The sequence below is a fragment of the Podarcis vaucheri genome, assembly GCF_965113315.1.
Source record: "Podarcis vaucheri genome assembly, chromosome: 7".
In the NCBI taxonomy this organism is placed as follows: domain Eukaryota; kingdom Metazoa; phylum Chordata; class Lepidosauria; order Squamata; family Lacertidae; genus Podarcis; species Podarcis vaucheri.
The window spans coordinates 31,555,734-31,583,056 of record NC_138765.1 but is presented as its reverse complement, the minus strand read 5'-3'; the positions used below and the strand labels follow the sequence as shown (position 1 = coordinate 31,583,056).

At 46.5% G+C, this 27,323-nt stretch overlaps 1 protein-coding gene across 1 annotated transcript in view; it reads left to right on the top strand.

Annotated features, from left to right (window-relative positions):
- Nucleotides 1-331: 331 nt before the first annotated feature.
- The window catches only part of MFSD2A (MFSD2 lysolipid transporter A, lysophospholipid), a 36,113-nt gene continuing 9,121 nt past the window's right edge, over nucleotides 332-27,323 (top strand). Inside the window, exons 1-9 of the mRNA XM_082233564.1 lie at nucleotides 332-704; nucleotides 5,737-5,862; nucleotides 6,654-6,778; nucleotides 14,728-14,851; nucleotides 16,817-16,895; nucleotides 18,477-18,652; nucleotides 19,800-19,890; nucleotides 22,424-22,545; nucleotides 25,450-25,533. Of these exons, the coding sequence (XP_082089690.1) occupies nucleotides 615-704; nucleotides 5,737-5,862; nucleotides 6,654-6,778; nucleotides 14,728-14,851; nucleotides 16,817-16,895; nucleotides 18,477-18,652; nucleotides 19,800-19,890; nucleotides 22,424-22,545; nucleotides 25,450-25,533 (1,017 nt within the window). The 5' untranslated portion in view covers nucleotides 332-614. The remainder of the gene's footprint in view (nucleotides 705-5,736; nucleotides 5,863-6,653; nucleotides 6,779-14,727; nucleotides 14,852-16,816; nucleotides 16,896-18,476; nucleotides 18,653-19,799; nucleotides 19,891-22,423; nucleotides 22,546-25,449; nucleotides 25,534-27,323) is intronic.

The following is a 27,323-nucleotide window of genomic DNA, read 5'->3' as shown; positions in this document are numbered from 1 at the left end:
AGCCGTGATCACAATGTAAAAACGGCAGGCAGGTGGAGGGGCTAAAATTAGGAGCCGGGATTGTCTGCTTCGGCGAGGAGGAGGCAGGCAGAAGGCGATGGGTAAATTGGGGGTGTTTGCGCCGGCGCAGCCGCTGATTGGCTCTCGCGTTATATTGGGTGGCGCCTCCAATTATGGGCACAGGAGCAAAAGAGGATCAGGGCTGGTGGGTGTGCGCTGGGCAGCTGCCAGCCCCCACCCACCAGCCCTGGGGCGAGGGGAGGGGGCGTGTCTCACGAGTAAGAGGGCGGGGCTCCGCCTGCAAGCGTGCGAATGAAATTCAATCCGCCTCGAGCCGTTCATTCATTCACTTTTGGGCGGCTTCGAGCGGGACCTTCGCCTTGGGAAAAGCGAAAGGAAGCGCCACGCCGCTCTGTTCTGGCGAGCGCGCTTATCTGGCCATCAAATACGTGGTGCTGCTTTGTCGACGGGGTACTTTCACCTGCGAAAAGGCAACCAACCGAGCAACAAGAAGAAGAAGAAAGCGAAGGAAGCAAGCAAAGAAGGAAAGGAAAGACCAGTGAAGGGGATCGGGTCAGGGTTTGGGGTTGGTTTTTTCTTTTTCTTTTTGCCAAATGGCCAAAGGAGAAGGAGCGGAGAGCGTTGCAACTGCGGGTCTTTTGCAGCAAAGTATCTTGAAGCAAGAAGAACTGATACGCCCCAAGGTACGTAAGGAAAAATGTGAGCGGAGGGGGGGGGGTCCCCTTTGGGAGGTCGGGCCGGGGTGGGGAGTTTAGAAATCCCCAAGGGATTTGAAGCCGCGATCCTCGCGCGCTGGGCTCGGGAGGAGCGGAGTTCCATCGGGCGTTACTCCCGAGGAGGCATGGCTAGTAAGACCGGGGCTGCCACGTGAGTGGATCCGCATGGCTCGATCCGGATGGCCTTTGGGAGTTTCTTCTTCTTCAAAGGGCCGTGCATTGTGTGTGCGAGAGCGAGGCTTTGGAGCAGAAAGCGATTCGCTCCAACGCCGGGATGCGGATCGTGGCGTCAAAGCGATGTGGCAGATCCGAATCCCGTCGGGATTGGGGCGTGGGGGTGGTGACGGGAGGACTCCTTATAAGGTTTATCCGTCCAGATGAGAGGAGGGGAACGGCCCACATCTCGGATGATTACTGTGGCGGGTTGGAGGCGCTTTGTCTGGGCTGGCTTTTCTCGGGAGGCGGCGGGGCCATTAGTCTGGGCTGAGCTCTCTGCGCGGGACGCTGCGAAGTCTCGCACCGCCTGCTGCGCCCCCTGCCTTTCTTCCCCCACAACCTTCGAGTGGTAGTAAATCGGCTCCAAAGGCCTCCGAGCCGTTCAAGTTCATTCATTGGAGACAAGGGCAAACTTTCCTTAAAGGCGCCGCGTTCGCTTTACTCTCGATGGGTGGGGGTCGCTCGCGCTGTTTAAACTTCCTGGCAACTAGAAAATCAGACTTGTTCCCGCTTTCTCATATGCATTTAAAATATATACATAGCGGAGTGGGAGGTCCACGTGGAAGTAAAGAGGATAGGGAGCATAAAGTAATAACTGATTTATAGGGTGTTCGTACTAATGTACAAACTTATTACGTTTGTTTTTGTAAACTATATGGAAGGGGGGTGTCTATGTCTAGTTTTTAACTCTAAAGTTTAGAGTCTAAACTTTGGAGGAAAAGGCTATGTTCCTTCTCCCCCACTGTCAGAGGCAATATTCCTCTGAACACTGAAAATCACAAGTGGGGAGAGTTTTGCTGCTGGACTCTGGTCTTGGCTTTCCATCTGGTTGGTCCCTGAGAACAGGATTCTGGACTAAATGGGCCACTGACCTGATCCAGAAGGACTCCTATTGAGTTCTAACCATGACTTCCAAGGTGGGATTTTGACCTGTTGGCTTCCTCATGACTCTTGAAGACTCTAGAGAATCTGGGGCAGAGATGAGAGAAAGCTGGTCAAAAGATAATAGCCCTGGGCACTAAATAAAAACTGCCAGTACTGATAGTAGATGGTATTGATCCTTATTCCAGGACTCGAAAGGGTATCGTTGAACAGTTTGCAGTATGTTGAATGGGTGCAAAATGTGTTTGGAAATTTCACCTATCCAAGTAGGTTCTTGTGTGAATGAATGAAGTAAGGAGGGGTGTAATTTAAGGGGTTTGGAACAGCACATGAACTGCATTACTAGGATTAGAGACAATGACTTTCAGCGAACCCTGGGTTAAAAGCAGAGAAACACAACACTTCTTGAATGGGACCAGCCTCTTGTATAAAGCAGGGGTGCTATTTTGCAGTGTGTGTGTCCCCCCCCATAAGATTTGAAGGTCCATTCATTCAAGCTTGAATTGCAAAAAGTCAATATGCTACAAGAGCATGTGTGGTTGCTTCAGAGTTAGCAATGTTATCACTCAACATAGGTCAGAGTTATTAAAAGGGGTGGTGGGATTCTTGCCTTTGGCATGCACGCTTCATACCCATTTTAAAGTGCTCCTGAGGAGCAATTCTGCGGAGCCTGCCACACGGCTGATGGCAGGGGCAAAAGCATCCCCCACCTCATGAAATGCTTTGCAGGCTTCTTCCAGAGTTAGTTGCATCATCGCTACTGAAGATTTTGACTCCTTGCAACAGAAAGGAAAGGCGAGAAGCACAGAGGTGCCTTGCTCAAGGTTGCCTGTTGTTGAATTAGTATCAGGATTGGCTTCTGATAGTGGAAAGCCTTACTCCTTGCAAAGGCTTTGGAGACTCATTGTTACAGCAGCCCCTTGTACTGTGCTTCATGGGGTGAGAGTAGCTCATAACTTGTCACAGGGCACTATTGATGGAGCCCGCCTCCTGGGGAAAGTGTACACCAGTGCCGTTGAAGTACGTGTCTCTTTCAGGGCCTCTCCCTTTCCAATTGCCAATTCCCGGGCTTGGGGGGTGGGGAGCTGCCCCAGCTGTTCTCCCTGCGAATGCAGCTGTGCCGCTAAACTTGGCAGCTGGATTGCTTTGCAGAATTAGGCTTGTGTTAGTCCACTGGCTCCATTCAAAGCAGTTGGTTTTGCTGCTTTCTAGAGAAGTGTGCTTGTTATCTGTAAACCAATCCCCCGTTGTTAATCTTCTAGATTAAATATGGTCCAGTGGATCCAGGGAGCTGTGCACATTGTTCTTTTTTCCTGCTTCCGAGTTTACTGTATAGCTAGATGGAGCAGTTGCATTGCCAGGCAGCCACGTGGAGCTTATGCTGAATAATCTTACTGAAAGAGTAAGGCAGGAAATGTGTGTTTGTGTCTTCCCTGCCCACCAATTCAAATCTCACTTCCGCCATAGATTCAGTAGGTAGGCTTTTGTGGGTTGCCATCTGTATTTCAGCTGTGTCTCCATCTGAAAAATGGTGATAGTAATACTGGCCTGCTTTATGGGGCTGCTCTGAAGCTTTTCTGAGGGAGCCCATGGCTTTTCAGTGCTCTGAAGCAAGCAGAGGGAACTTGTGTTGTTGGACTCCAGTTCACATCATCCCCAGCCAGAGATGAGGAATGGTGGGAGTTCAGCAACATCTGGAGGGCCACAGTTTCCCCATCCCAGCTGTACAGTGCAATGTAGTGATTAAAAACAATTGTGGTGCAAACCTACTCAGAAGTATATGGAGATCAGTGGGGCTTACTTTCATGGAAGGAAGTGCATTTTAGGAGTGCAGCCTTAAAGAGAGCACCACCGCCAGGAAATGAGGACTTGGATCGCAGGTGGTGCTTACGATGGAAACAAAGTGGTGCTTCTCTCCAGAAAAGGCTCAAATGGCTAAATACTATATATTTGTGGTGGGAATCTTGGTTTAGACAGCCAGCACCTGCAGAGTGTGTGTCATCAGATGCTTCATGGAGAAGAGAACCCATTTTATGTGGGTTTTTAAAAATATCTTTAAGCACTTCATGTAACTGTTTAGAGTACTATTGCATTATCTGACCACAGACTGAACTGCAGCAGGTACATATCTGATCCCTTCCATGATATTCAGAAGGTTTAAGGCTGCACAGCTATCCCAAACTCCATAGGAGTAAACCCCACTGAACTCAATGCATCTTCCTTCTGAGTAGATAGTGTGTGTGTGTGTGTGTGTGTGTGTGTGTGTGTGAGATTAACTGTAAGACCCTGATTCTTGAGAAAGGGAGGGAGCAAACATGATGGATCTCTCTGGATTCTACCTTTAAAGCTGTGTACACACTCTACATTCAAAGCTCATTCTTTTTCTCAAGGAATTCTGGTTACTGCATTTCACTAAGGGTTGCTGGGAATGGGAACACTGAGGGGTAAAACATTGTGCCCAGGATTCTTTGAAGGAAAGAATGTGATTTGAGTGTGCTTTAAAGGTAATAGTGTGTACAGTGGTACCTCGAGTTACAAACACCTCAGGTTACAAACTCCGCTAACTTGGAAGAGTTACCTCGAGTCAAGAACTTTGCCCCGGGATGAGAACGGAAATCGTGTGCTGGCGGCGCAGCAGCAGCAAGAGGCCCCATTAGCGAAAGCACGCCTCTAGTTAAGAACAGTGTCAGGTTAAGAATGGACCTCTGAACGAATTAAGTTTGTAACTAGAGGTACCAATGTACACAGCCTTACTTGGGACTGCTGCTGCTGATTGGGTGTGGGGTAGGGTTTTTCAGTCTTCCAAAAGGCTCGGGGTAGCATAACTGGTCTGGTCTGCATAAAAACCCTGTGAGGTAGGCTTTGTCTGAAAGACTGTGACTGGCCAAAGTTCACCAGGTAGTCTTCCAAGTCCACTGCTCTACCTTTGGGGAGGGCTGCTGCATAGAGAGAGAGCACCTGCTTTCCGTCCAAAGGGTTCCAGGTAATCCCAAGTATCACCTGGTAGGGCTGGCAAAGACTCCCCTCTGAAACCCTGGAGAGCCACTGGCAGTTGGGAAGGCTAAACTGTGGCTTCCCAGATGTTGCCGGGCTTCAGTCACCCCAACATTCAGAGAACCAGATATAGGCTAGCGGTGGGGAAGCAGTGGTCGTAGAGTCCTAGAACTTGGAAGGGACCTTGAGAGTCATCTAGTCCAACTCCCTGCAATTCAGGAATTTCAACATGCATTCCCCCATCCAATTTGAAATCATACCAGACCCTGCTTAGCTTTGCAAATGTGCTAGCATTTTAATGAATGAATGATGATGATATTGCTGCACCACTAGGAAATTGGTCGGTTCTGAAATTATTACCTGTTTAAGAAGAAGGCTTGTCATGGCCATAGTTTTGTATGCCATGATGAGCTTATTAAAAGTAAATCGCCTGTAAATGCCATATAAAATAAACATTTCACCCCACCCCCTGAATAGACAGGGAACAAAAAGACAGGGAGAGTTTTACTTGGTTAGCAGGAAATTAGTGTTGTGGTGTGGAATGCATTGCCACGCACGCACAAGCAACACACCCACTCTGGGCAACTTCTGTTGTCTGTCCTTGATGCAACTCCATTGTCCGCTTGAGGCAGAGCTGTTTGCAAACGTTGAGTGAGCAATGTAAATCTTTGCTAGTAAGAGTGGGGAGTAGTAAAGCTGCCTTGAGCTAATACAACCAGATATGACACATTGCTTGGAAGTCATTCAAGGCTCTGGACTGATAAATGCAAGAAAGTGATTAAAAAAAAACACACACAACCTCAACTAGTTGCAAAGTTGTTAGGTTGTCATGCTGTTCCCACAAGAAGCTGAATATGCCCAGGAATGATGGTGGCTAATTTAGTACGTCCTGTCCTCTATTTTCCAGAGAGAAAGCAAAGGAAAGCTATCGATATGCAGCAAAGTGTGTTATGCCATTGGCGGAGCGCCCTACCAGATCACTGGCTGCGCCTTGGGCTTCTTTCTGCAGATTTACTTGTTGGATGTGGCTCAGGTAAGTCTGACCAGCTTGTATGTTTTGCTTTTTGATCAGCTTGTATGTTTGCTTTTTGAGGGGAATGCAGCACTCCACTGAGTAACCTGCAAACTGAAACAGAATGTTGGCAGGAGAAGGGTTTTCGCTGTGCCTGACAGGCCCTTGCATGAAGGCTGCCTTTGGATATGCTGTAGCTAACAATATAGCAGAAGAGAGCGGTAGAGTTCTGTTGGTGGAGGAAGGTCCATAGCTTAGTGATGGAGCAGCTGCATTGTATGCAGAAAGTCGCAGGTTCAATCCCTGGCAGGTAGGGCTGAGAAAGACTTCCTGTCTAAACACCCTGGGAGCCACCTTCCATCAGAATAGACAACATTGAGCTAGATGGATCTATGTCCTGACTCGGTATAAGGCAGCTTTCTAAATTATGTTGTTTGCAGGAGTAGCATTTCATGATACAAGTTCCTCTTCCAAGGAAAATGTGCCCTACTAGCCACCTGGGGCTTGAAAACCCTCCAGTTTTTTGATGCCTGCCTGAGGGGTTTTTCTAAGCACCTGACAGGCTGCACTTTGGAGCTGCTGGTTTTTGTGTTATGGTGTCATCTCTCCCTGCCTGCTGAGCTTCTGTAATGTGTGGTAGATCACAAGTTGTTCAAGCTTAGTGGGGGCAGACAAAGACCACCTGAGATGACAAAGAAAAATGGTGCATTTGGAAAGCATAACTGATGGAACCTCACCTTGTACTCACGTGCTTCCACACCTTCAGTCATAAGCTGCTCGACCTGAATTGGATCTCTTCCTCTCCCGCATAGCTGGACCCTTTCTATGCATCCATCATCCTTTTTGTGGGCCGCGCATGGGATGCCATTACTGATCCACTGGTGGGTTTCTTCATCAGTAAAACGTCATGGAGTCGCCTTGGACGCCTGATGCCCTGGTAAGCTGGTTTTTGCCGAAATTTGGGATTCGTAGAGCTAGTCAGTGCATAGTGCTTGTCCCTATGTTGAGAAGCACATGCATTTGTGAATGGAGTGGTGGCCCGTCTCGGGGCAGATCTTTCATAATACGGCTCCCCATGTGAAGCCAAAATTTGGTGATCTTCTCATATATCCTTTCAAGCTTCAAACTAAGCCCCCTCAGCTTAGTCTCCTGTGTAGGGGAAACTCCTGAGGCAAGCAAGAGGCGTTGTTCGAGATAAGGACAAATGACCCTAAATCAGCGGCAGGGAGAAAAGGAGCCCACCAGCTGCAGGAATAGAAGTTTTTGGATTAACTATCTGCAGTCTGGATTCAGACTGTTCTTCCTAGATTGGAAATTGGCTTTTTTCTTTCTTGGCCTCCCCTGCAAAATGAATGAGCTGTGTGTAGCTATGTTATTCTGTCTGATAACAAGGAAAAGAGAGGGCAGGCATTTGGTTTATGCCCAACAAAGGATTTAACAATGTTTTATTATGCACTCCCCACTTGGCTGAGGTTGAATGGGCTTTATTTAAATTATCTTTGGACTGAACCAGGAGTGTAAGGGAGCAATTCAGAGTAAGAAGATGAACAGTTGCTTATTCAATCTGGCAAGAGATTGCATTTGTGAACAGGCTTTGATTTTTAAAAAACTGCATGCTGAGGAAGAACCCCAGAGTGGAATTTTAATGGCGGAGATGGGTCATTCTAGTCTCCTGTGTAGGGGAAACTCCCGAGGCAAGCAAGAGGCAGTCTCCCAGTGCAAGGACACATTGCAGCCAAATGGTGCAATGCAGGGGCAGTGAGGCGTGTGGTGAACATCCTGACGGCCAGATAGCTAAGTCTGGAGGGCTACATCTGGCTCCCAGGCCAGAGGCTCCCCACCCCTGGTATAGGTGAAAACTGGATAACAGATCCTTTTAATAATACTGTCATCACTGATAGTCAGAGGCTCCCTGTCAGGCAGGGTTGAAGCTCTTTCTGGAGATAGAACCTTCGAACTACAGCTTTTCCCATCTAGTACTGGAGAGTGTAAATGACTGGAAAGCTTTTGGTGCCTGGGCAAACTGCCTTTCCCCCCTTGAGGACTAGGAGAGTGTTGCCACCTCTTTCCTAACAGGCCTACGCCTCCACAATACTCTTCACACATTGGGCGCAGAAGAATCTGAAAGGCAGTATACTACCCAAATATTTCCTGTTTTCAGTACTTGGAGAAATTAGGGAAGAGAGAGGTTGTCTGAAGGTTGGAAATGTGCTTAAATTAGAACTTGCAGTGGGACCAGAAACCATTGTGGTTATTCAGATTCCTATGGATAAAGTGGAACTTCTTGATAAATCAAAGTTGCAGCAAAATAAATAAAAAAGGGCTAACTAGCACCCTGGGGTTTATAAGGAAAAGCTTCCTAGGAGACAGCTGCTTGTGTCTCAACTCTCCCAATCCTCTTTTGGCTGACAGTCAGCAATAGCTAGTTATGGCTGAGGTATAGTGGCAGCCTCTGAATCTGGGAAGCATTTGCATGTGTTACTAGGACTGCATTGCTCACTGGCTGAAGGGCCTAACGGTGGATAACATACGAAAAAGGGTTGGGCGGGGACGAGCTGCCCAGGGAGAAATTAGATATGCATTTCCTTGGTAGGGCATGATTATACTCTCCACCCCACCCTTTGGGGTTCTTAAATTTGCTGGTGCAACTTGGTGCTTTTTGTTTTGCTTCTGTTGGCCTTAAACCCAGGCCCAAAATATCCCTCCCCCACTGCTCTTGCCTTTGCTGAGGTTCCAGGACTGGAATAAAGGGCGGGTGTCTGCCCAGCCAGCATGCAATGATGCTATTTGGGTTCAGTCCAGGAAGGCCAGTCAGAAGCCAGAAAAAACTCCTGTTGGCGTCTCACATAGATTGGAGGGGCCTACAACAAAATGTTGCTGTGTGGAAAGTTGCTGTTCAGGGTACCTGTCAGTGAACTGGGCCCCCTTTCTTGTAATTCCATTTCATTCCCATCTCCTATCCCCTTCCCCGCTTTGCCTCCTCATTTTCTGGGTCAGCTTTCTGCTCAGTGCTTATTGTGTTGTTCTCTGGGTTGTCCTTGTGGTGGTTTTGGTACTTCTGCAGGCCTTAGGGTCCATATGTCTATTCCCACCCCCCACTCCCCGAAGTATGCCATCTGTGGGGAGGGGGTACTTCTGTTTTTGCTGTATAGGGATTGGCTATTGGAGAAGCAGTTAGCCATTGATATACTGTTTTGCAGCGATGGAATTTGCAGTCGTACCTCAGAAGTCAAACAGAATCCGTTCCTGAAGTCCGTTCGACTTCCAAATCAAGGCTTCTGATTGGCTGCAGGAAGCTCCTGCAGCCAATCGGAAGCCCCATCGGATGTTCGGGTTCCAAAAGAACATTCAAAAACTGGAACACTCACTTGTGGTTTTCGATCGTTCGGAAGCTGGAACGTTTAACTCCCAAGGCGTTTGAGAGCCAAGGTATGACTGTAATGGGATTTATACCCCAACATACTCTGGAGTGCCCAGGCTCCCCATGTTTGCTGTATATAATATAGATTCTCATTGGCTTTTTATGATATGCTAATAAAATGCTGGCCAGGATGTCAGCAGGAAGTGGGTGGGGGCTAATTAAATTTGTTGGGAGTAGTGGACTAGTTTATTTTTGGGAAGCAAAAAAAAATTCTGCAGTTAGGAGAGTGGCTCAGCCAGATACCTTGTTGGCGTTAGTAAATATGACTCACAAAGACAAAAGAGTGCCAGTAGTGTCTGGAATGTGTTACGAATATGTAGAAACAAATGTGACTTCATCTTCACCTGTACATGATCTCATGGAAATCTTTTGTAAGCGGGCCCGTTGCAGAACAGAAAGCCTCCCCTAGCTGTGACATTGTCTAGGCCATTGTTAAGCTAGAGCTGATTCTTTTAAACCTATTTTAGTAATAACTTGCCTGGCAATTTATTGCAGCTGAGATATTTCTAGGCAAGGCTTCCTGCAGTTGAGCTGAAGTTTGTGTGAGTGGGCTTAACAGCTTCCATAGCACCAGTGCTTCTCCCCTCACTTTTGCCTCTCGAATGGTGAGTTGCAAATACAGTATTGAAAGTCCAGAATAGCAACATGTCAGAGAGCAGTTAAGTTTAGTGATTTCTGATGCGGTAAGTGGGCTGAGGCAGATGGCTTATGAGGTCGTGTCCTTATCAATCTGAGTCGGCTTGCTTCTCTCTAAAATTGGCTCCCTCTCCATCGCACGTCTCTCCAGTCAGGCTTGCGGGGAACAGGGCTCGCTCCTGCGATGCAATCCTGTGCCCATCTCCTTAGAAGTAAGTTCCACTGTCTTTGATGGGGCTTAGCATGCGAAGGCTTGTAGCCTTATTCTAATATTGCCCACAACATCTTTAGCATGTTCTCTGCAGTGGCTTTTGGGCATCTTCCCTCTCCAAGAAGTAGCCACAAGGAGAAACATGGGTGTGGGTGGGTGTTTCTGGAACACACGCTCAATTTGCAGACAATGACTGTGAGGACCATGAGTCCATGCACCCTAGAAGGTGCCCCAGTAAGATTTGCAGGGGTTCTGTGGTAGGTGATTGAGGACTTCTCTGTACAAGTGGTAAACCAAGAACAAACCTTGGTTACAGCTCATGGTTTGTCTGGCCCTAGTTTGGTTCTGGTAGCAGCAGAAGAAGCACTGTGGCTGCGATCTTTGCTTGGGAAACTTGCTCATTTGTGCTAAGCTGTGGTTTAGCACAGCATTTCATGAAAACTGGGCCAGGGTTTTACTCAATAATAATATTGGGCGGTATTATTATTGTTATGTATCTTTGTGTTTTTTACATTGTAAACTGCCCTGTGCTCCTAGGATGAAGGTTGCTATAGAAATTTAATAAATCTTAATAATAATAAATAAAACACTAATAATAATACAGTGAAAATTTTGCTTTTAAAAACTTCAACATGGAAGCAAGGCTTACTTTTAAAAAATCTGCTTTTAATTTTTTAAAAATTAGTATCTCCTCTGCCCCCACCTCACACTTTCCATTCTGATTTGAAGCTGAAAATCAAACTCTTTCCCTTTCCCCAAGAGCAACGTGTGTGGAAGGAAGCTATTTCACACATGGCAGAGGAAACGGTTAAAGCCGGTGGGCGGGGAAGGAGAAGAGATTGCAGTGGAACACACCATCGGAGCTCAGCCAATGGAAAGCCAGGGTGTGTGCCTGTCTAGCCTGTTTCATATATCTCTGCGGATCAGCGGGTGGGGGTTACTAGAAGTCAAACTGCTGGGAGACTCTGTCACTCTTAGAATGGGTTGGAGAGGAGGAAACAGATGAAGCTGGCCGTCCGGTCTTGAACTCTGTAGCAGTCATTCTTGCTAAAAAGGTGTTTTACAAGGGGATCTCCACAAGGGCATCCCCACTGTAGGGTGTGGACGCTCCTCCACTTTCCGCACCACTATCAAGCTATGTAGAGTTTATGGGGATTTTTATTTTTTTTAAGCCCAGGGGCAAGAGGAAGGCTATGCAAATACTGAGTATTCTAGTTCAGAATTTCAGGACGCTTGGGATTGTCTTAGTGTCCTACACACGTCCCCTTTCCTTTCCGCGTCATGGGAATTGGCATGCTGTGGGGCAAAATGCCAATGAGTCACATTAAAATAATTTCTCTCTTCCGTCTGCTTCCCTCGCCAGATGGAGAAAAGTAGTCTTGCACACACCCTGAGGGATGAATTTAATTTTCGGCCACATGGCTACAGCCCCCAAAAGAGAAATGAGATTCCTAAGAATTCTACCAGGATTGCCCATGCCTGTTTATTATTATTATTATGCCCACATAATATGCGCACAGAAACCTTTTTTAAAAAAGAAAAGAAAAACTAATTCAGACTTGCTCTCCACAATAGCTCTTGTTACCCTTGCACTCACTTAACAGTGGGGCAGTTCCTGCCCCACATAGTCCTTACAATCCATGTGAAGCAAGACTGGTGGGCACAGCCCCCTAGCTATCGGTCACATGGCATCACAATGACATCAAGTGCAAAGAGCTTTGAAGTGCTAAAGCTGGGACTTCAAAGCCCCTTTCAAGGCGCTGCTAAAACTTGTTTTCCCAGGGGTTTCCATTCAAATCTATCCTTGAATCAGGAAGGGGTTTGTCTGGAATCTTGCTCATTTCAGCTATACTGCTATGTTCCTGCATGAGAAACATTCATGCTCAGCCAGCACAGGATTTCTCCTCCCCCTCCTGGCCATCAGATAACTGAAGTCAGTTGAAGAATGGGTGGGCATTTTCTGGGGAAAGTTGCCTCTCAGACCAATTCAGACCCCCTGGAGAGCCAAGGTTGGCCTACAAACTGGAGGTTTTGAGAATGCAGAAAGTCCAAATGACAGTACACCCATTTCTAGCGTGTACAGTCCACAGAGAAGTCCTACACAAAGGCTTATTGAACCGAATGAGAACTGCACCGAGAGAACAGTAAATGTGTTCTTGCAAGGCTCCTCTTCATTTTAATGAGGCCTATGCAAGAGCACATTCCCATTATGGGTTGTGTCTTCTAGATCTCTCTTGGCAACCTTGAGTTTAGTTATCAAAGGGTGTGTACACGTGTGTAACCCGGTGCCACTTTTGATTTTTGCCTCTGTGCATTAGCTAGCAGGTGAAAGGCAAGAAAAAGCCAGCCAATCCTCCCCCAACCCCACCCCACCTGGATTGAGCTTCCACTCTTCTTATGTTAGCCTCTGCTTATGTGCTGGGGGGGGGGAGCTTTGCTTGGTTGGATCCCTATTCTCTATGCTTATTAGACTGGAAGAGCTGGGAAAAGTTGACGAGCATTAGGCCAACTTCACTTAGGAGGAATATGGTTCTTCCTCCCCTGTCGGAGACACTGTGCCTCTGAATACCAGTTGCTGAAAACCAAGGCAGAGAAGAGGGGTTGTTGTGCTCAGGTCTGGCTGGCTGGCTTGCTTCCTGCAGACAACTGTGAGACTGGGATGCTCGATTACTGGCTTGATCTAGCCGGCTTCTCTTACGTTCACCAGGTCCTTTCCTGTAAAAGGCTTTAGCAGTTTCTCTCCTAGGGAATAAATGGATATCTTCCCCTTTGTCTCTTCACCCCAATCCCCGCCCTCCGTCTCTATGTACTCCTCTGTCCTGTTGATAACGTATCCTTGCTACAGAGAATGTGCATACAGCAACGCACTCCGGTTTCCTGGAGGACCAGTGACACAAGAGGCGTTGAATGATAAAGACCTAGGTTTCCAGTTAAGGGCGAAAGCTGTAGCCCAAGTTGCCTATGTTGCAGGATACGCCACTGCTTTCCAGCATACCGCCTGCATTTTCCCCCTGGGTTTTTATTTGTTCTGGGGTGTATGTAGATCTTTAGCTTATTTGGGGGAGGAATTCTGAACATTGCCAGTTTTCCTTCTGTGAAATGCATATCTTGTGGAAATAAACCCACCTGAGTTGACTAGCTTGTAGAAATATTTGGCCTTTCAAGCCACACTTATTTATGCTAGTTTTCTGTGGCTTACAATAGGCTGGCGACCTACACCTAATTCTTTGTCATTGGATGGCCAAGTGGCTGTTTAAAAGTCTGTCTTATCATGTGGTCCTGCGTGGGAAGTAGATACACAAAGAAAGCCAGTTCGCTTCTCTTTTCTGAGCGAGGGAGGTAGTGAATTCCTCTCTTTGGGTGGAGAAGGTGGCACTTTAGCTCCTTGGTTTAGCTTTCCTCGCCTCACACGCACAGCATGTAGATTTCTCCTGCCTCCCTTCCAGTCCTGCAAAATGCTTAGCTCCTCCTGAAGCAGATGGACCTTCTTGCCAAATCTCTGCTTTGTTGCTCACAACAGGTTCTAAAGCTCAGCAGGGCTGCTCCTGCTGCCTCATTGAGGGGGACTGTGTGATCAAAGCCCCACTGCACAAAACCTTACTCAGCTCTTTATGCTGCTGGAACTTTGCCTCTTCTCTCTCTCTCTTGTTTCTCTGTCTCTTCTCCTACCCACCCAATCCCGCCCAAGCACTGACAAGCCTGGAATTATAAGCTTGTAGGACTGCAAGCTGAATCTGAAGGTCATCTAATCCCTTGGAGCTGAACCAAGGGTTCTGACCATGAGGCGGGGCTCACAGGGACACATACCGCAGCCATAGAGTGAAGAGAATGACAATTATACTTGGCTTTGTTTCCAGTTGTCTTAGCGTTTCCCAGGGATTGTGTCAGTATTTGCTTCCTAAAAGTAAAGGTAAGGTAAAGGTACCCCTGCCCGAACGGGCCAGTCTTGACAGACTCTGGGGTTTGTGCGCCCATCTCACATCTATTGGCCGGGGGCCAGCGCTGTCCGGAGACACTTCCGGGTCACGTGGCCAGCGTGACAAAGCTGCATCTGGCGAGCCAGCGCAGCACACGGAACGCCGTTTACCTTCCCGCTGGTAAGCGGTACCTATTTATCTACTTGCACCCGGGGGTGCTTTCGAACTGCTAGGTTGGCAGGCGCTGGGACCGAACGACAGGAGCGCACCCCGCCGCGGGGATTCGAACTGCCGACCTTTCGATCGGCAAGCCCTAGGCGCTGAGGCTTTAACCCACAGCGCCACCCGCGTCCCTTTTCCTAAAAGTAGGCTGGTATAATTATCCTTTATGATTCAGGTCAGGGACTTGGATTTGGTGGCTTTTCCAAGGCAGCCTAGTAAGTTCACGACTGACATCAGCTTTAACTCCTCCGTGGTAATGAGAACTGCTGTGGCCCCCAGCAGCCATTGAAAGGAACAGGAAGGTGAAAACCCTGTTAGGTCAAGACCAATAGAACTTCTACAGAGGTGGTCAATGGACTACGTCCCTTGCATTTGAAACCAGACGAATTCGTATCAAATTATACTTTTTCTCTTCCTTTTCCTCTCTCCGAACCCCAAACTATATCAGGTTTTTCTCATCTTGCTTCAATTTTCAACAGGATTATATTCTCCACTCCTTTTGCTGTGATCTCCTACTTCCTGATATGGTTTGTGCCCGACATCTCTCAAGGCCAAGTGATGTGGTATCTCTTCTTCTACTGCATCTTCCAGACCCTCGTGACAGTGAGTCCCTCATCTTCTTGCGCAAAGCCTGCATTTTGCTTTTGAGCAAGGGTGGGAAACTTCCAGCCCACAGGCCAGATTTGGCCCACAAGGCCATTCCCCCCAAAACTGCATCTCATTTAGCTCACACCCGACATCATATGGGATGTGGCCAGACCAGCTGCAGAACTGAATTCCCCGTGGGGCAACTTGATCATATATCGCCAATGCCTGCAGAAAGTGGCTTTGCCAGTTCTCTGCTTAGTGTGCCTTGCGGAACGTAGGCCTAGCAGAGCCATTGCAATGTACTTCCCGAGTGCAAGAGTTCCTTCCTTCAGTTGGCACTGCTAGCAGAGGGACTCGGGAGCGGTTTCACCAGCAATATGTCGCTGAGTGAAACCGCCATCCCACTCTGCCCTCATACGATGGGGAGGGAGGAACAAGCTGTATTGGTGAGGAGCCAATACAGTGGTGCCCCGCAAGACGAATGCCTCGCAAGACGGAAAACTCGCTAGACGAAAGAGTTTTCCGTTTTGGAGGTGCTTCGCAAAACGAATTTCCTATGGGCTTGCTTCACAAGACGACAATGTCTTGCGAGTTCCTGCTGGGTTTTTTTCTCCCCCCCTTTTTCTAATCCGCTAATCCGCTTATCAGTTGATCCGATCAGCAGATAAGCCGCTAATAGCGCTAATCCGCTAATCTGTCAATGGGCTTGCTTCGCAAGACGAAAAAACTGCTAGACGAAGAGAATCACAGAACGGATTCTTTTCGTCTTGCAAGGCACCACTGTACAGCTTGTTCCTTCCTCTGCATCTTTAAACTGCACAGCTGCCCTTGCCTCAGTTGAGCAGTTAAAGGAGCCCCCAGTTAAAGGCTCCTGCAAGCCAGTGGTGGCTTTGTGAAACTGCTCAGCTGAGGGGATCGTGGTTGCTGCTCCCCACAGCAAGCAGTTAAAGGAGCCCTGATGGTCTGGCCACTCGTGCGAGCTCCCCACAGTTGTCTCAGCTTGGGGCGGGGGGACCATCTCTTCCCCCAGCTGAGCAGTGCAAACAAGCTGCATTGTCCCAGTCTGTGAGCCTGGGTGAAACCGCCTTGGCTCCCGAGGTGAGAGCTGGGGCAGTTTCACCTAGTGTCTCTCAGGCAGAGTCAAATGCATCTTCTTTTTTCAACATCACAGTATATCGCCAAACCGCAATGTTCGGCTGGTGATACAGCGCGATGTTGAAAAGCTGATATCGCCCAGCCCTAATCTTAAATAATAAAACTGAACAAGTGTGCACCGTATGAAGGTGTGTGTATGTTGGTCTTGTTTGCCTCTAAGCACCAGGTCCTCAGCAGGTCCGTGAGCCATTGGCTGCCTGTCTGCAGTGACTGCACCACAGAGCAGGTTGGGGGGGGGATGCTTCAGAGACCGAATATGCTACTGGCCCCTGGCACAGTGGGGGGGGGGAGGAATGCCAGCCCACCACATCAGATAGTTTGAGAAATGCTGGTGTAAAAGTTTCTGTACATGGGAAAAGTCTAGTCTAGTACCCTTGAGAAGGATTTAAGGCCCTTTCTAGCTAGGCATGTGCTTGCCACATGTTGTTGTGTCTCTTGGTCTGGTTTTCATATTTAAATGCCGGAGGAGGAGGAGGGGTTCCTGCTTGCCACAAGATGGGATCCTGGTAGATCTAGACAATGGAAGTTGGGCAGATTTTGAGTTATGCTCTATTTTTGCAGGTTGAGCGTTCTCCAAAGTTACCCGATCTTATTTTGAGGGCTTGGTCTGTCCAGTAGGGGGTTTATCCTCTTCAGGTTGAGAAGCTTGGCACGCGTCAGGCCCCGAAGCCTTGCTCAACTCTTCTTCTACATCACCCCATCCCCACCACACCCTCCTAAAATAGCATCCACTTCGCATTCACTTCTCCTTTTGTATATTGTAATTGCAGGTTGGACAAGGGTATGTGTAGTCTGACTTCCTTATTTGCTTGTTCTCCTCTGCAGTGTTTCCATGTTCCGTACTCGGCCCTCACCATGTTCATTAGCAGGGAGCAGAGTGAGCGAGATTCCGCCACTGCCTACCGTAAGAACAGCCACTTCCTTGAATGTTGAAATGCTTGTGCTCCTTTCATTTGAGAGTCTGTCTACTTCTTCCCCCCACCCTCTGCTCTCTTGCCCCAGCTAATTGTGTTTTAACTGTGAATTGCTGGGACTTCAGCATGAAATTTGCTCATATGCCCTGCTCAGTTGCATGTGGAGGCTTGAAATTTTGGGTGTGTGCCTCTGGTTGCTATGGCTGGAGGTCTATACGTTTGCTGATGATGGAGCGTCATCGTTGTTACGTCCAGTAAGGTGTGCATTTGAGTGGAAGCAACTTGCTGAAAAGGGGAGAGACTTTTCAGGCTGTTCCTGTCTACTTTGGAGTGTTTACTTAAGACAGGAAGAACACACCTTTGCAAAGCTTGTGTTCAGTGCCTAGTGATCGTGGATGAATTGTGCAGGACAGTTTGGAAAACGCAGGACAGGAGCATTCAAAATACTTTTTTTTTAGTGGAAATTGGACATTAAGATTCCCAGGTTGTGAATAATTAGCTTTTCAGAAATCTCTCCTCTCAGCATATCTGTACAGGTGATCTATTTGTCCCACACTTCTGCTCTCTCCCAAATTTCAGGAAGTTCACCACTGTTAAGTTCCTTGGAATGGATGCAAATCAGCCTCTCATTACAAAAATAAATATTTGCATTGATCTGGGGCTGTTCTGCACATTAGTCAGAACAGCCCCAGATCAACAGAACTCTGGGGCAATAGAACTCTGGTTGTGCCACTTAGAAAGGTAGGGGGCATGTTATGGGGAGGGAATTCACATACCTCACTTGCAGTCTTCCAATATGCAATAAAGTAGGCCACTCAATTTTTCACATGGGGGAGCATTAAAAATTAAATTCTTTGCTCCCACTACAGTGGTAATGTCCAGATTTTACCTCTTAATATGTAGAAGAGTTATTTTCAACAATTTTAATACTTAGACCAGAGACCAAAATGTAACCTCACTCAAGAGGAGCTTTTGAGCAACTGCAAGAAAAGGCTGAGGCTCAGAGGCAGTTCACATTCCTCATGGATCCAAGTTTCCTTCTACATTATGAATGAATTCTATCTCTTGACTAGGAAATGAGGGGCTGAATTCTGTTCATGTTTATTTACTATATTTATTTATTGACCACATTTGTTTCCTGCATTTCTTCCAAACTCAAGACAGCATACTTAATTCTTCTCTATTTTATCATCCCAACAAGCCTGTGGGATAGGTTAGGTTAGACTGAGCAATGGTCACTGGCCCAAGGTCATCTGGTTATCTTCGTGTCAAAGTGGGGTTTTGAACCAGAGTCGTCTTGGTCCAAACATCTACACCCCACTGGGTATTTGGGAATATCCATTTTAAGTAGATGCTGACTTGGAAAATAGCTTCCCAGGAGACTGTTGGGAGATGACTGAATACCTTTTGCAAAATAGTCTCCGTTGCTAAGTGGGTTAAACCAGAAATGGGCTTGTTTAGCCAACTTGTGATAGTTAAACTTGCTGGGCGAGCTAGGTTTCATACGCCATTTCTGGCTCAACAGTACACTTGTTAGCCCTAATCACCGCTTGTGCATCCCTTTCCTGCAGGCATGACAGTGGAAGTGCTTGGGACTGTCCTGGGAACAGCCATCCAAGGGCAAATTGTGGGCAAAGTGGGCACGCCTTGCATTCCAGACCCGCTCTTGTTGAACATTGGCAATACTTCTTCAGTGGCCATGGAAGAGGTCAACATCACCCATGACACTGGCTCACTCACGGACACGGTACAGATCCCTTTTGAGCATTCCCTAATCCCACTTGGTTGGGGTAATATAGTAAGGGGTTTAGCGGAAGCCCGTGGCTGCAGAGCTGGGCTGGAGAGAGAACTCTTCCTCTTCATGCTTCTTCGTCAAGAAGACCGTCTAGCAGCCAGGCTGAATATGCACTGATGCTCCAGGTTCAGAGCGGGCAGCATGCCTCCAAATGCCAACTGCTAGGCAGCAGCAAAAGGAGAGAGATCTCTTGGCTACATGTCTTGTTTGTGGGCTTCCCAGAGACATTTGGCCACTGTGTGGAACAGGATGATGGACTACAAAAGGGATGGGAAATTTGCATCTCTCCAGCTTGTTGGACTTCATTTCCCATCAGCCCCAACCAAAACACTCAGTGATGGTGGTTGATGGGAGTTGTAGTCCAGTAACATCTGAAGGGCCACAGGTTCCCCATCCTTGGACCAGATGAACCTTTGGGTTCTTACATTCTTATGCTATCATCCCAGGTTTCTTTTCCTTGATTAAATTGAACTTTGCCATAGGACCATTCTTAACTGGAGGTGCAGCAATCAAACCCGATGCTGTTTCTTGATGCTTTAATACCCTCCTCCCATTGAATTCCAGGTCAGTTTATATGAAAGGAAAGCTACACTTTCATCTCAGCCTGTTCATTGTGCTAATTTAATGCTTAATGTGCTTTGGGCAAAGAGCAAAATACAGATGTAATAATAATTAAAAGCTGTTGGGTTTTTCTGGAATGGTGACTTTTGTTTTACTCCATTGTCAGGCAAGCATATGATGGCCTGTTTTGCGCGTCACACCATGCCAAACCATGGCTTAGCAAGAGCATAGAGGCTTCAGGCGAACCACAAGCTGTAACCAAGGTTTGCCCTATGGTTTACAGCTTAAGTTTTGTTTGGAAGCACTGTCTAAACCATAAGTCCAGACTTGGAGAAACGCGCCAAGCCATGGCTTAGCTCAGCACTTCGCAACTCCCAGAGCAGCCAGGGAGAAGCAAAGCCACCACAATCTCCTCTCCTGACGCCCACATGCTCATGCATTTGTGCCAAGCCATTCTGGAAAACATCACCTCTCATCTGGATGTTCCACCTTTGTCTCCCACCCCCCCACCCCAACCTTGTTTCCTATCCTTGTACAGAGAAATGCCTACATGATCGCAGCTGGTGTCATCGGTGGGATATATATTCTTTGTGCTATCGTCTTATCTGTGGGTGTTCGAGAAAGACGAGGTGAGCAAGGACAGCTTAAGTGACCTCTGCAAAGTGGGTGGAGGGGGTGGGCTCTAAAAGGAAAAGTCCAGGCATAATTTGCCAAGAAATCGACTTGCTTGTGACAAAGATGGATGCAAGTTGAGTAGTGCAGAATTCATACTGGCTCCCAAAGGAGTCCATCGAAACCTGCCTTTTACTTCATCTTGCTGAGTATTGTTGTTGTTGTTGTTGTTGTTGTTGTTGTTGTTAAACTGCTTAACACCGTAGTGTCTACTCTGACTGCCAGCAGCGCTCCACTGTTTTTGACGGGGTGTTTTTCCCCAGCCCAACCTGGAGATGCTAGGGATTGAACCTGCAACCTGTTTAATGCAAACTGTGTGCTCTGGCACTGAGCTAGGTCCCCCTCCCATTACTTACACAGACCTATTTTAAATATGTAACAACCAAACCATGGTTTGGCTTTCATAAGCGTATTTCCACTCACATGCATTCCTCTTCTGTTCCACCCACCTCATACTTCCAATTCATAGAGTTTTTTCTGGTTTGAGAGAACTAGGATTATCCATGAAGCATTCTGTGCACTCCTATTGTGCTGTATAAGCATCTGATCTCTTCCCCCCCCCACTAGAAAAAAGAGACATGCTTTGTCTTTTCTTCCCATTGGGCATGTAATCGGGCTGGTTTGATAGTTGCAAAAGAATCTACTCCTTGCCTCTTGGAGATTGATGTCCTTATTGTGCCTCTTTGTACATGGGCCAATCCCTTTTAATATATGGGCTGACTTCAAGGGAGCAAATGACACACAGGGCAAGAATTTCCATTGCAAGAATTTCCCGTTGCATAAACCAAGCGTCACCTATGCAACTCCAGCTCCTTGTGGAAAAGCCCTTTTGCTGGTTGAAACCAGCCATTGGGGAGGGAAGCTGGCTCTTGCGATCTTTGTTCTGCATTCTCAAAGGCCTCCTTGTCACTCAAGTTCCTCTTGAGGTTTTTAATCCACTCAGCCTCAAGGTGTGCTAAAGGCCACATTTGCAGGGGGCTTATCAAAAGAATCACCCACATCTATGAAATATTGTCCCTCTTCTTAGGTAACTAAGCCTATCATCACCCAAACACTCCACATTCGTGAAATGATAGTTAGCTAGCTTTCAAGGGGAAGTCTTGCAATCCATCTGTCAACAGTCCTAAACTTATGATGGAGAGGAGGTTTTACTGACAAGGAGATTTCCCTGATAGGTTTGTTTGTTTGCTTGCTTGCTTTTTCTTTCCCCTCACCGCCCCAACGTGATGTAATAGAGTCCTGGACAAATTGTAAAATAGACTTGTTAGCCTAAATACAGTTGTACCTTGGTTTTCGAACAGCTTAGTTTTGGCTCTTGAATGCCGCAAACCCGAAAGTGACTGTTCCAGTTTGCGAACTATTTTTGGAAGCCGAACGTCCAAATGCCTGCAGCCAATCAGAAGCCATGCTTTGGTTTCTGAACATTTTGGAAGTCAAACAGACTTCCGGAACAGATTCTGTTGAACTTCCAAGGTACGACTGTAGTGAGTAGGGCTGAGGTGGAATATATATCCAAAATATGCAAGTAATGGAAGTATCAAAGAGCAAGCGCCTTGGCCATCAGAATATATTGCAAAGGCATGGAAATTCCCTTTGCTGTATTCCACCCGAAAGGTTTCAAGCTCTGGTTTTAAGCTGCTAAACTGGAACATAATGGAAGGGTCATGAATCAGTTCCCAGGTTCAATCCCTGGCATCTCCATGTGGGGTTGTGAGGGAATCCTGAACCCCAGGAGAGCCCCTACCAGTCAGTGTGGACAATACTGATCTGGAAGGACCCCTGGTCTGACTCAGCAGTTTCCTGTGTTCCTAATTCATTTGCAGACTTGAGCTTATGGGAACTGGGAACAATTTGCTCACCGCAGAAAAGAAGTTGTCTTTCTCTATGCCTTTGCAAATTCATTACCATTCTCTGTAGTACTGTGAGATACCTTATTTTCTAATCCACGTACATGGCATTCTGAGGGCTGCCACTTCTTGCTTTCTCTCTTTCGCTGAAATGCAGTAACGCATAAGCTACAATTCCACAGTAGGGTGGATATACGGTAGGATCTGATAGTGGGGGGTCAGTGTTTAGCTCTTAGGCGATGACAGCCACTAGCCCTTATACAGCATGATACTGTGGGAAGCATGTTAGGGAGGCGGCTGAGCATTCTTTTCCTTGGCTTGGCCTTGGGCTCCTTGCTCCTCATAGCCAGATCCTAAAACCAGGAGCAAAATGATGAAATGACACAAAACAAGTTAAATAATGAAGGCATTGTAAGGCATTCGTTCATAGCATTTTATTTTGCATTCAAATTTATTTATGGTATTTACGTATCTCCCAACTAACCAGTGTGTTCTAGACAATTCACTAAATCAAATAGGAATATAAGAATCAAAACAAAATTTGCACCAGCACAAGATTAGCATGAAAGTGGTGTAAGGCCCTGTCTGAAGATGCTTTGATGGGAAATAACTTGACCTAGTGCTTCTGTTTTGCTCCCCGCAGAGTCTTCCGATCTCCAGCCAGAAGAGCCAGTTTCCTTCTTCCAAAGCTTAAAGCTAGTGATGAACTATGGCCCCTACGTCAAGCTGATCGCTGGCTTACTCTTTACCTCTCTGGCCTTTATGGTAAGGAAACCATATTTTACACGCACACACACCCCTCCCAGTGATAAATGCACCGTTACTACCCAGCTTCAGAGGTGGGGTCCTTTCTCTCCTCAAACTGAGGTGAGGTCTGCCTGTTTGAGGCCTCCCTACCCCACCTTGGTGACTTTCTCTCCCTGAGAAGAACAGAAGTTCCCAGATGAGCACAGAATTTCCATTTCCCCGAGTGCTTAGAACCTTGTTGTTTCCTTGATGGGGAATTCCTAATCCCGAAATCCACCACAACACCTAGCCAGGTGGCACTTGGGATTTGCATTGATGAGCCCTGTGTGGAAGTTGCTTGTTCCTATGTCATGGGCTGCCTTGACCACCTCTATTTAAGATGATGATTTTATATGATATCTCCAGGCAGCCGGCTGGCTGGCTGGCTGGCTGAATTAATTAATTAATTAATTAATTAATTAATTAATTAATATACTGCCCTTCATTCAAAGATCACAGGCTGGTTTATTTCATTGCAGCCTTCAGACTTACTGTTTTTTCTCCCTTGCCATGTGGATTCTTTCCAGGTTGGGAAAATAAAATGCAAGCCTTATAGTATTTGTCAACTTTGCTGGGACCCTATGTTGGGATTGGTAGCTAAGAAGTCAGACATATAGCTGGATTGTCTAGTATAGGTCATAACACGGAGAGTAGTGTGCTGTTTTAGACAGAATAGATTGGTTCAGGAGTATTCTTGTTAAAAAGGGAATAAGTTATAATAACCATAATCTGCCAGAAGGGTTTTTACGACAACTGTTGTTGGAACTCTTTCCAGAAATGGAGACAAAACACGCACAAAATCTGAGTTAAGAGTGCAACCTGGTGCATTTAGTTCAGTAATACCCTGGTTGCCTTTTGGAAACCTGAGTTGGTAATAGGAATGCCACAAATTGTTAAACTTGATCAGAGACCCACAGAGAAGCGTGTTGTGTGTCCTAATGTGTCTCCTGTTTCCTTGAAAACAAGCGTGGTGTTAGAAGCCAGATTGCAAAAGAAGAATAACATTTTAGTTCCCATTGAGTCTGACTAGCTTTGGGGAAGGACCACTCAGCTCTGTTTCTATCAGTAATACAAGATAGCATCCTAAACTGAGCAAATGACAAGGTAAATTAGTTTGAAACAGGCAACTATATGGCAGAACCCAGGGCAAGATGTCTGCTAGCTAGAATGTTAATACATACTAAGGCCTCATATTAAGGACTAAGGTTTAACAAAGAGTGCTCTGAAATGGGCTGCTCTCAAAAGGAGGAGTAGAGGAAAACAGCTGCGCTTAATGAATGAACTCAGACCTAGATCTATTTCTGGATTATAGACACATTGGTATAGAAGCAGTCACCGGACAAAGCAGAAGAACTGTCTATGGGCCCTTAATACCAGATTCTTGCTAAAGACTTGCTAAACTTCTTAACCTTTTCTGGAATCTGCCCTAGTAGCAACAAGCTGCAACAGCAGCAATGCTGAACTTGCTCCTTGGCTGAATACTTCTCATTTAGCTTTTTTTTTACTTCCAGCTCAATTGTGAATAGTGACTTTTCTTCTCTGGCCTTGGGGAATCTGCTGAATTCTTCCACTTTTGTTAGCCTTCCTTCCCCTTCACTGTGGCAGTCATCCAGTAGCCTTCTCGTCTTTTTCTCTCCCTCCTCCACACACACACACACACACACACACACACACAAACTGCTCCAGGTTCTAATACAGAAGTTTATTTTTATATGCCTCTGTTTCTGGAGTTACCGTAGGGGTCTGAATATAGGCTGCGCTTCCCTTCTCCCCCCGCCCGCCCCCGCCCAAAAATCTGGTTTGTAGTGTATATGCACACTCTTAGAGGAGCTGTGATTTAAGATATCTTTAGGGGCAGTGTTAGAAACTCAGGTATATAATCCTAATTTCCAAATGCCACCCTTAAACCTAGATTACGGTCACCACAATAGAATGTCTAGTAGACACACACACACACACACACACGATGAAGGTTGTTCTTGTTCTTTCATTTCTATACAGCTTTATATTTCAAAGAACAAATCTCAATGTGGTTTACAACACATTTAAAAAATAAAATAAAACAATCCAGGATAAAACTAATTCATACTTCAAGGAAAATATTTCAGATCCTTCTCTAAGTGACATTTTGCTTTCCCTAGTTGCAGACCTGGCATCCAGAGATCTTTGTGTGGCCCCAATTGAGCCCATGCCAGTTGCAAAATGCACCTGGCGCCTGGCTAACTTATAACACTGTTTAGGGACAGCCTTTAATTGGGGATAAGTGCATTTAACATTGCAGCTGAACCGCCACCCCTTATGGGATGTTGGGAAGTCAGTGAAATACAGTGGTACCTTGGGTTACAGACGCTTCAGGTTACAGGCTCCGCTAACCCAGAAATAGTACCTTGGGTTAAGAACTTTGCTTCAGGATGAGAACAGATATTGTGCAGCAGCAGCACGGCAGCAGCAGGAGACCCCATTAGCTAAAGTGGTGCTTCAGGTTAAGAACAGTTTCAGGTTAAGAACGGACCTCCAGAACGAATTAAGTTCTTAACCCGAGGTACCACTGTATAGTGGTTAGAGGGTTAGACTAAGACTGGGGAGACCCAGGTTCACGTCCCTGCTTGGCCTTGAAGCTCACTGGACAGCCTTTGACACTCTCTCTCTCTCTCTCTCTCTCTCTCTCTCTCTCTCTCTCTCGCCTACCTCACTGGGTAGTTGTGAGAATAGATTGTATAAGGGGGAAATAACTAGGTATGCTGCTATGAGTTCCATAGAGGAAAGACAGGATAAAGAAGTTACTTCAGGCAGAAATCAAGAACCTCCCTTCCTTTCTAATGAGATTTAATGAGAGTTCCCAGGATCTCTTCCCTTAATGTCAGCTGTTCCGCTTCTTTTCAGCTGCTGGAAGGCAACTTTGCTTTGTTCTGTACGTACACCTTGGGCTTACGCAATGAGTTCCAGAACATTCTCCTGGCCATCATGGTATGTATATGGCAGTCAGCATGACTACTACTCACATTTCTCTTGCTCTTTATCTGTTTCAAAAGGGAGCTCTTTTGGGGGGGGGGGAGAGACCTCTGTCATGAACCTGCTTAAGTGGTTTTGGGAAATCCATTTCATCTTGACCTCTGCCCTCATTTTGTTCAGGTTAATGTGGAACAGATGCTTTTACAAACTTTTAATGTTGTTCTCCTGCCCCCTGCCCCCACCTGCAACTTCCTTAGTAGTCATGTAAATGGCTGTACCAGCATAGTTTCATGGGAGGGGGAAAGCCCAAATTTCCAGCTGGAATCCAAGTGGCAGCAGTAGACCTCCAAGTAATCAGTTTTTCCGTACAATAGGATACAGCAGCACAGAAGTGAAGGTCTGTAGCTGTTGGCCAGTGTGATGAGGGAGAAGGCTCTCATGAATGGAATTCTTTTTATTTTTATTTCTTTATTTTATCTAACAATATTTATATACTGATCGATTGTAAGAGAGCCTCTAAAGTGGTTTAGCAAAAAAATTAAAATGATCAATAAATAGATGAAAACAAGTAATTAAAGCACTTAGAAAACAATTAAAATCAGTAGTAAACTAAAAGGAGATTAAAACAGTGGTGTGTCTGGATGGACTTGCGTAAACAGAAATGTTTTAAGCAGGCGCCAAAAAGAGTACAGCAGAGGCAGTGAATTCCACACTAAAAAATTTATTTTATACATGTGCAGAATGAACATTGTGTGACATCCTATGTGTGGGTGTCCCAGGTTATTTTGTAAATACTCACGCATGCCAATCTGTGTTGGGGAAAGCTGTAGCTTTCCAAGCTGACGAGAACTAATGGTAGAAGGAGTCTAAAATGTTATTGAGGGCTGTAGGTTCCCCATTATTCTACTTGGCTAATACTCACTTTGAATATTGGAAGGTAAAGGATGCTGCCTTTTGAAAAGGCTGCTCTCCTCCTGAGCAGAAATAACTGGACAGTTGTACCCTATGGCTATCCAGCTCTGTATCTGTTTGAGGCATTTTGGGGAAATGTTGAAGAACTTTGATTTGGTTTGCCCAGCAACTGAACACCAAACTACCACTGGACTGCAAACCAATAGTAATTGAGGCACATCCGGCAATAAACCGGTCTTGAGCTGCCAGGGTGCAAAGAGTCCAAGGAGCACGTGGAAGTTGGAGAACTTAGCCACACACTCCTTGGAGAGCCACCATAGAAGCATTTAAGCTGCCTGACAATTGTGCAGGAGTTGGAGGAAGCTAAAGGATGGGCAACCTTAGGGAAGGGAAGGGCAGTCACTTTACATGGTTCCTGGAACAGTGTGTTCTTTGTTAGGCATTTGAAGGAGGCCATGAAAAGGGATGGAGAATAAAAGCCATGTGAGCCTTTTGTCCCAACCCGGCCATTTTTTCTACCCTTAATCATGAGAAAAAAGGAGCCTTGAGTGTTTATCGGAGAGAGGCACTGAATGAAAGGAATGGAGCCGATTTGTCTGGGAAAGCCTTTCCAGGCTGATGGATGTGAGGAGGAGGGGTGGGGGTGGGGAGCAGGCAGTGGGGGGCATTGTGTTGTGCCAGGCTAGAAAGTAAGTGAAGTGAAGGGAGAGGGAAGAACCCCCTTCCTCTCTACGCCTTTAGGAAACACAGGGACTTGAAAGTAATTCAGGCAGTAATAGCATGGTGGGCAAAGAGGCTCTGTTCTGCTTCTCCAAGCTCACAAAGGAGTCAAACTGTGGCCTGATGCAGACACCGTAGCATAGTAAAGCCCCACCAATAACTTGCTGTCTTCC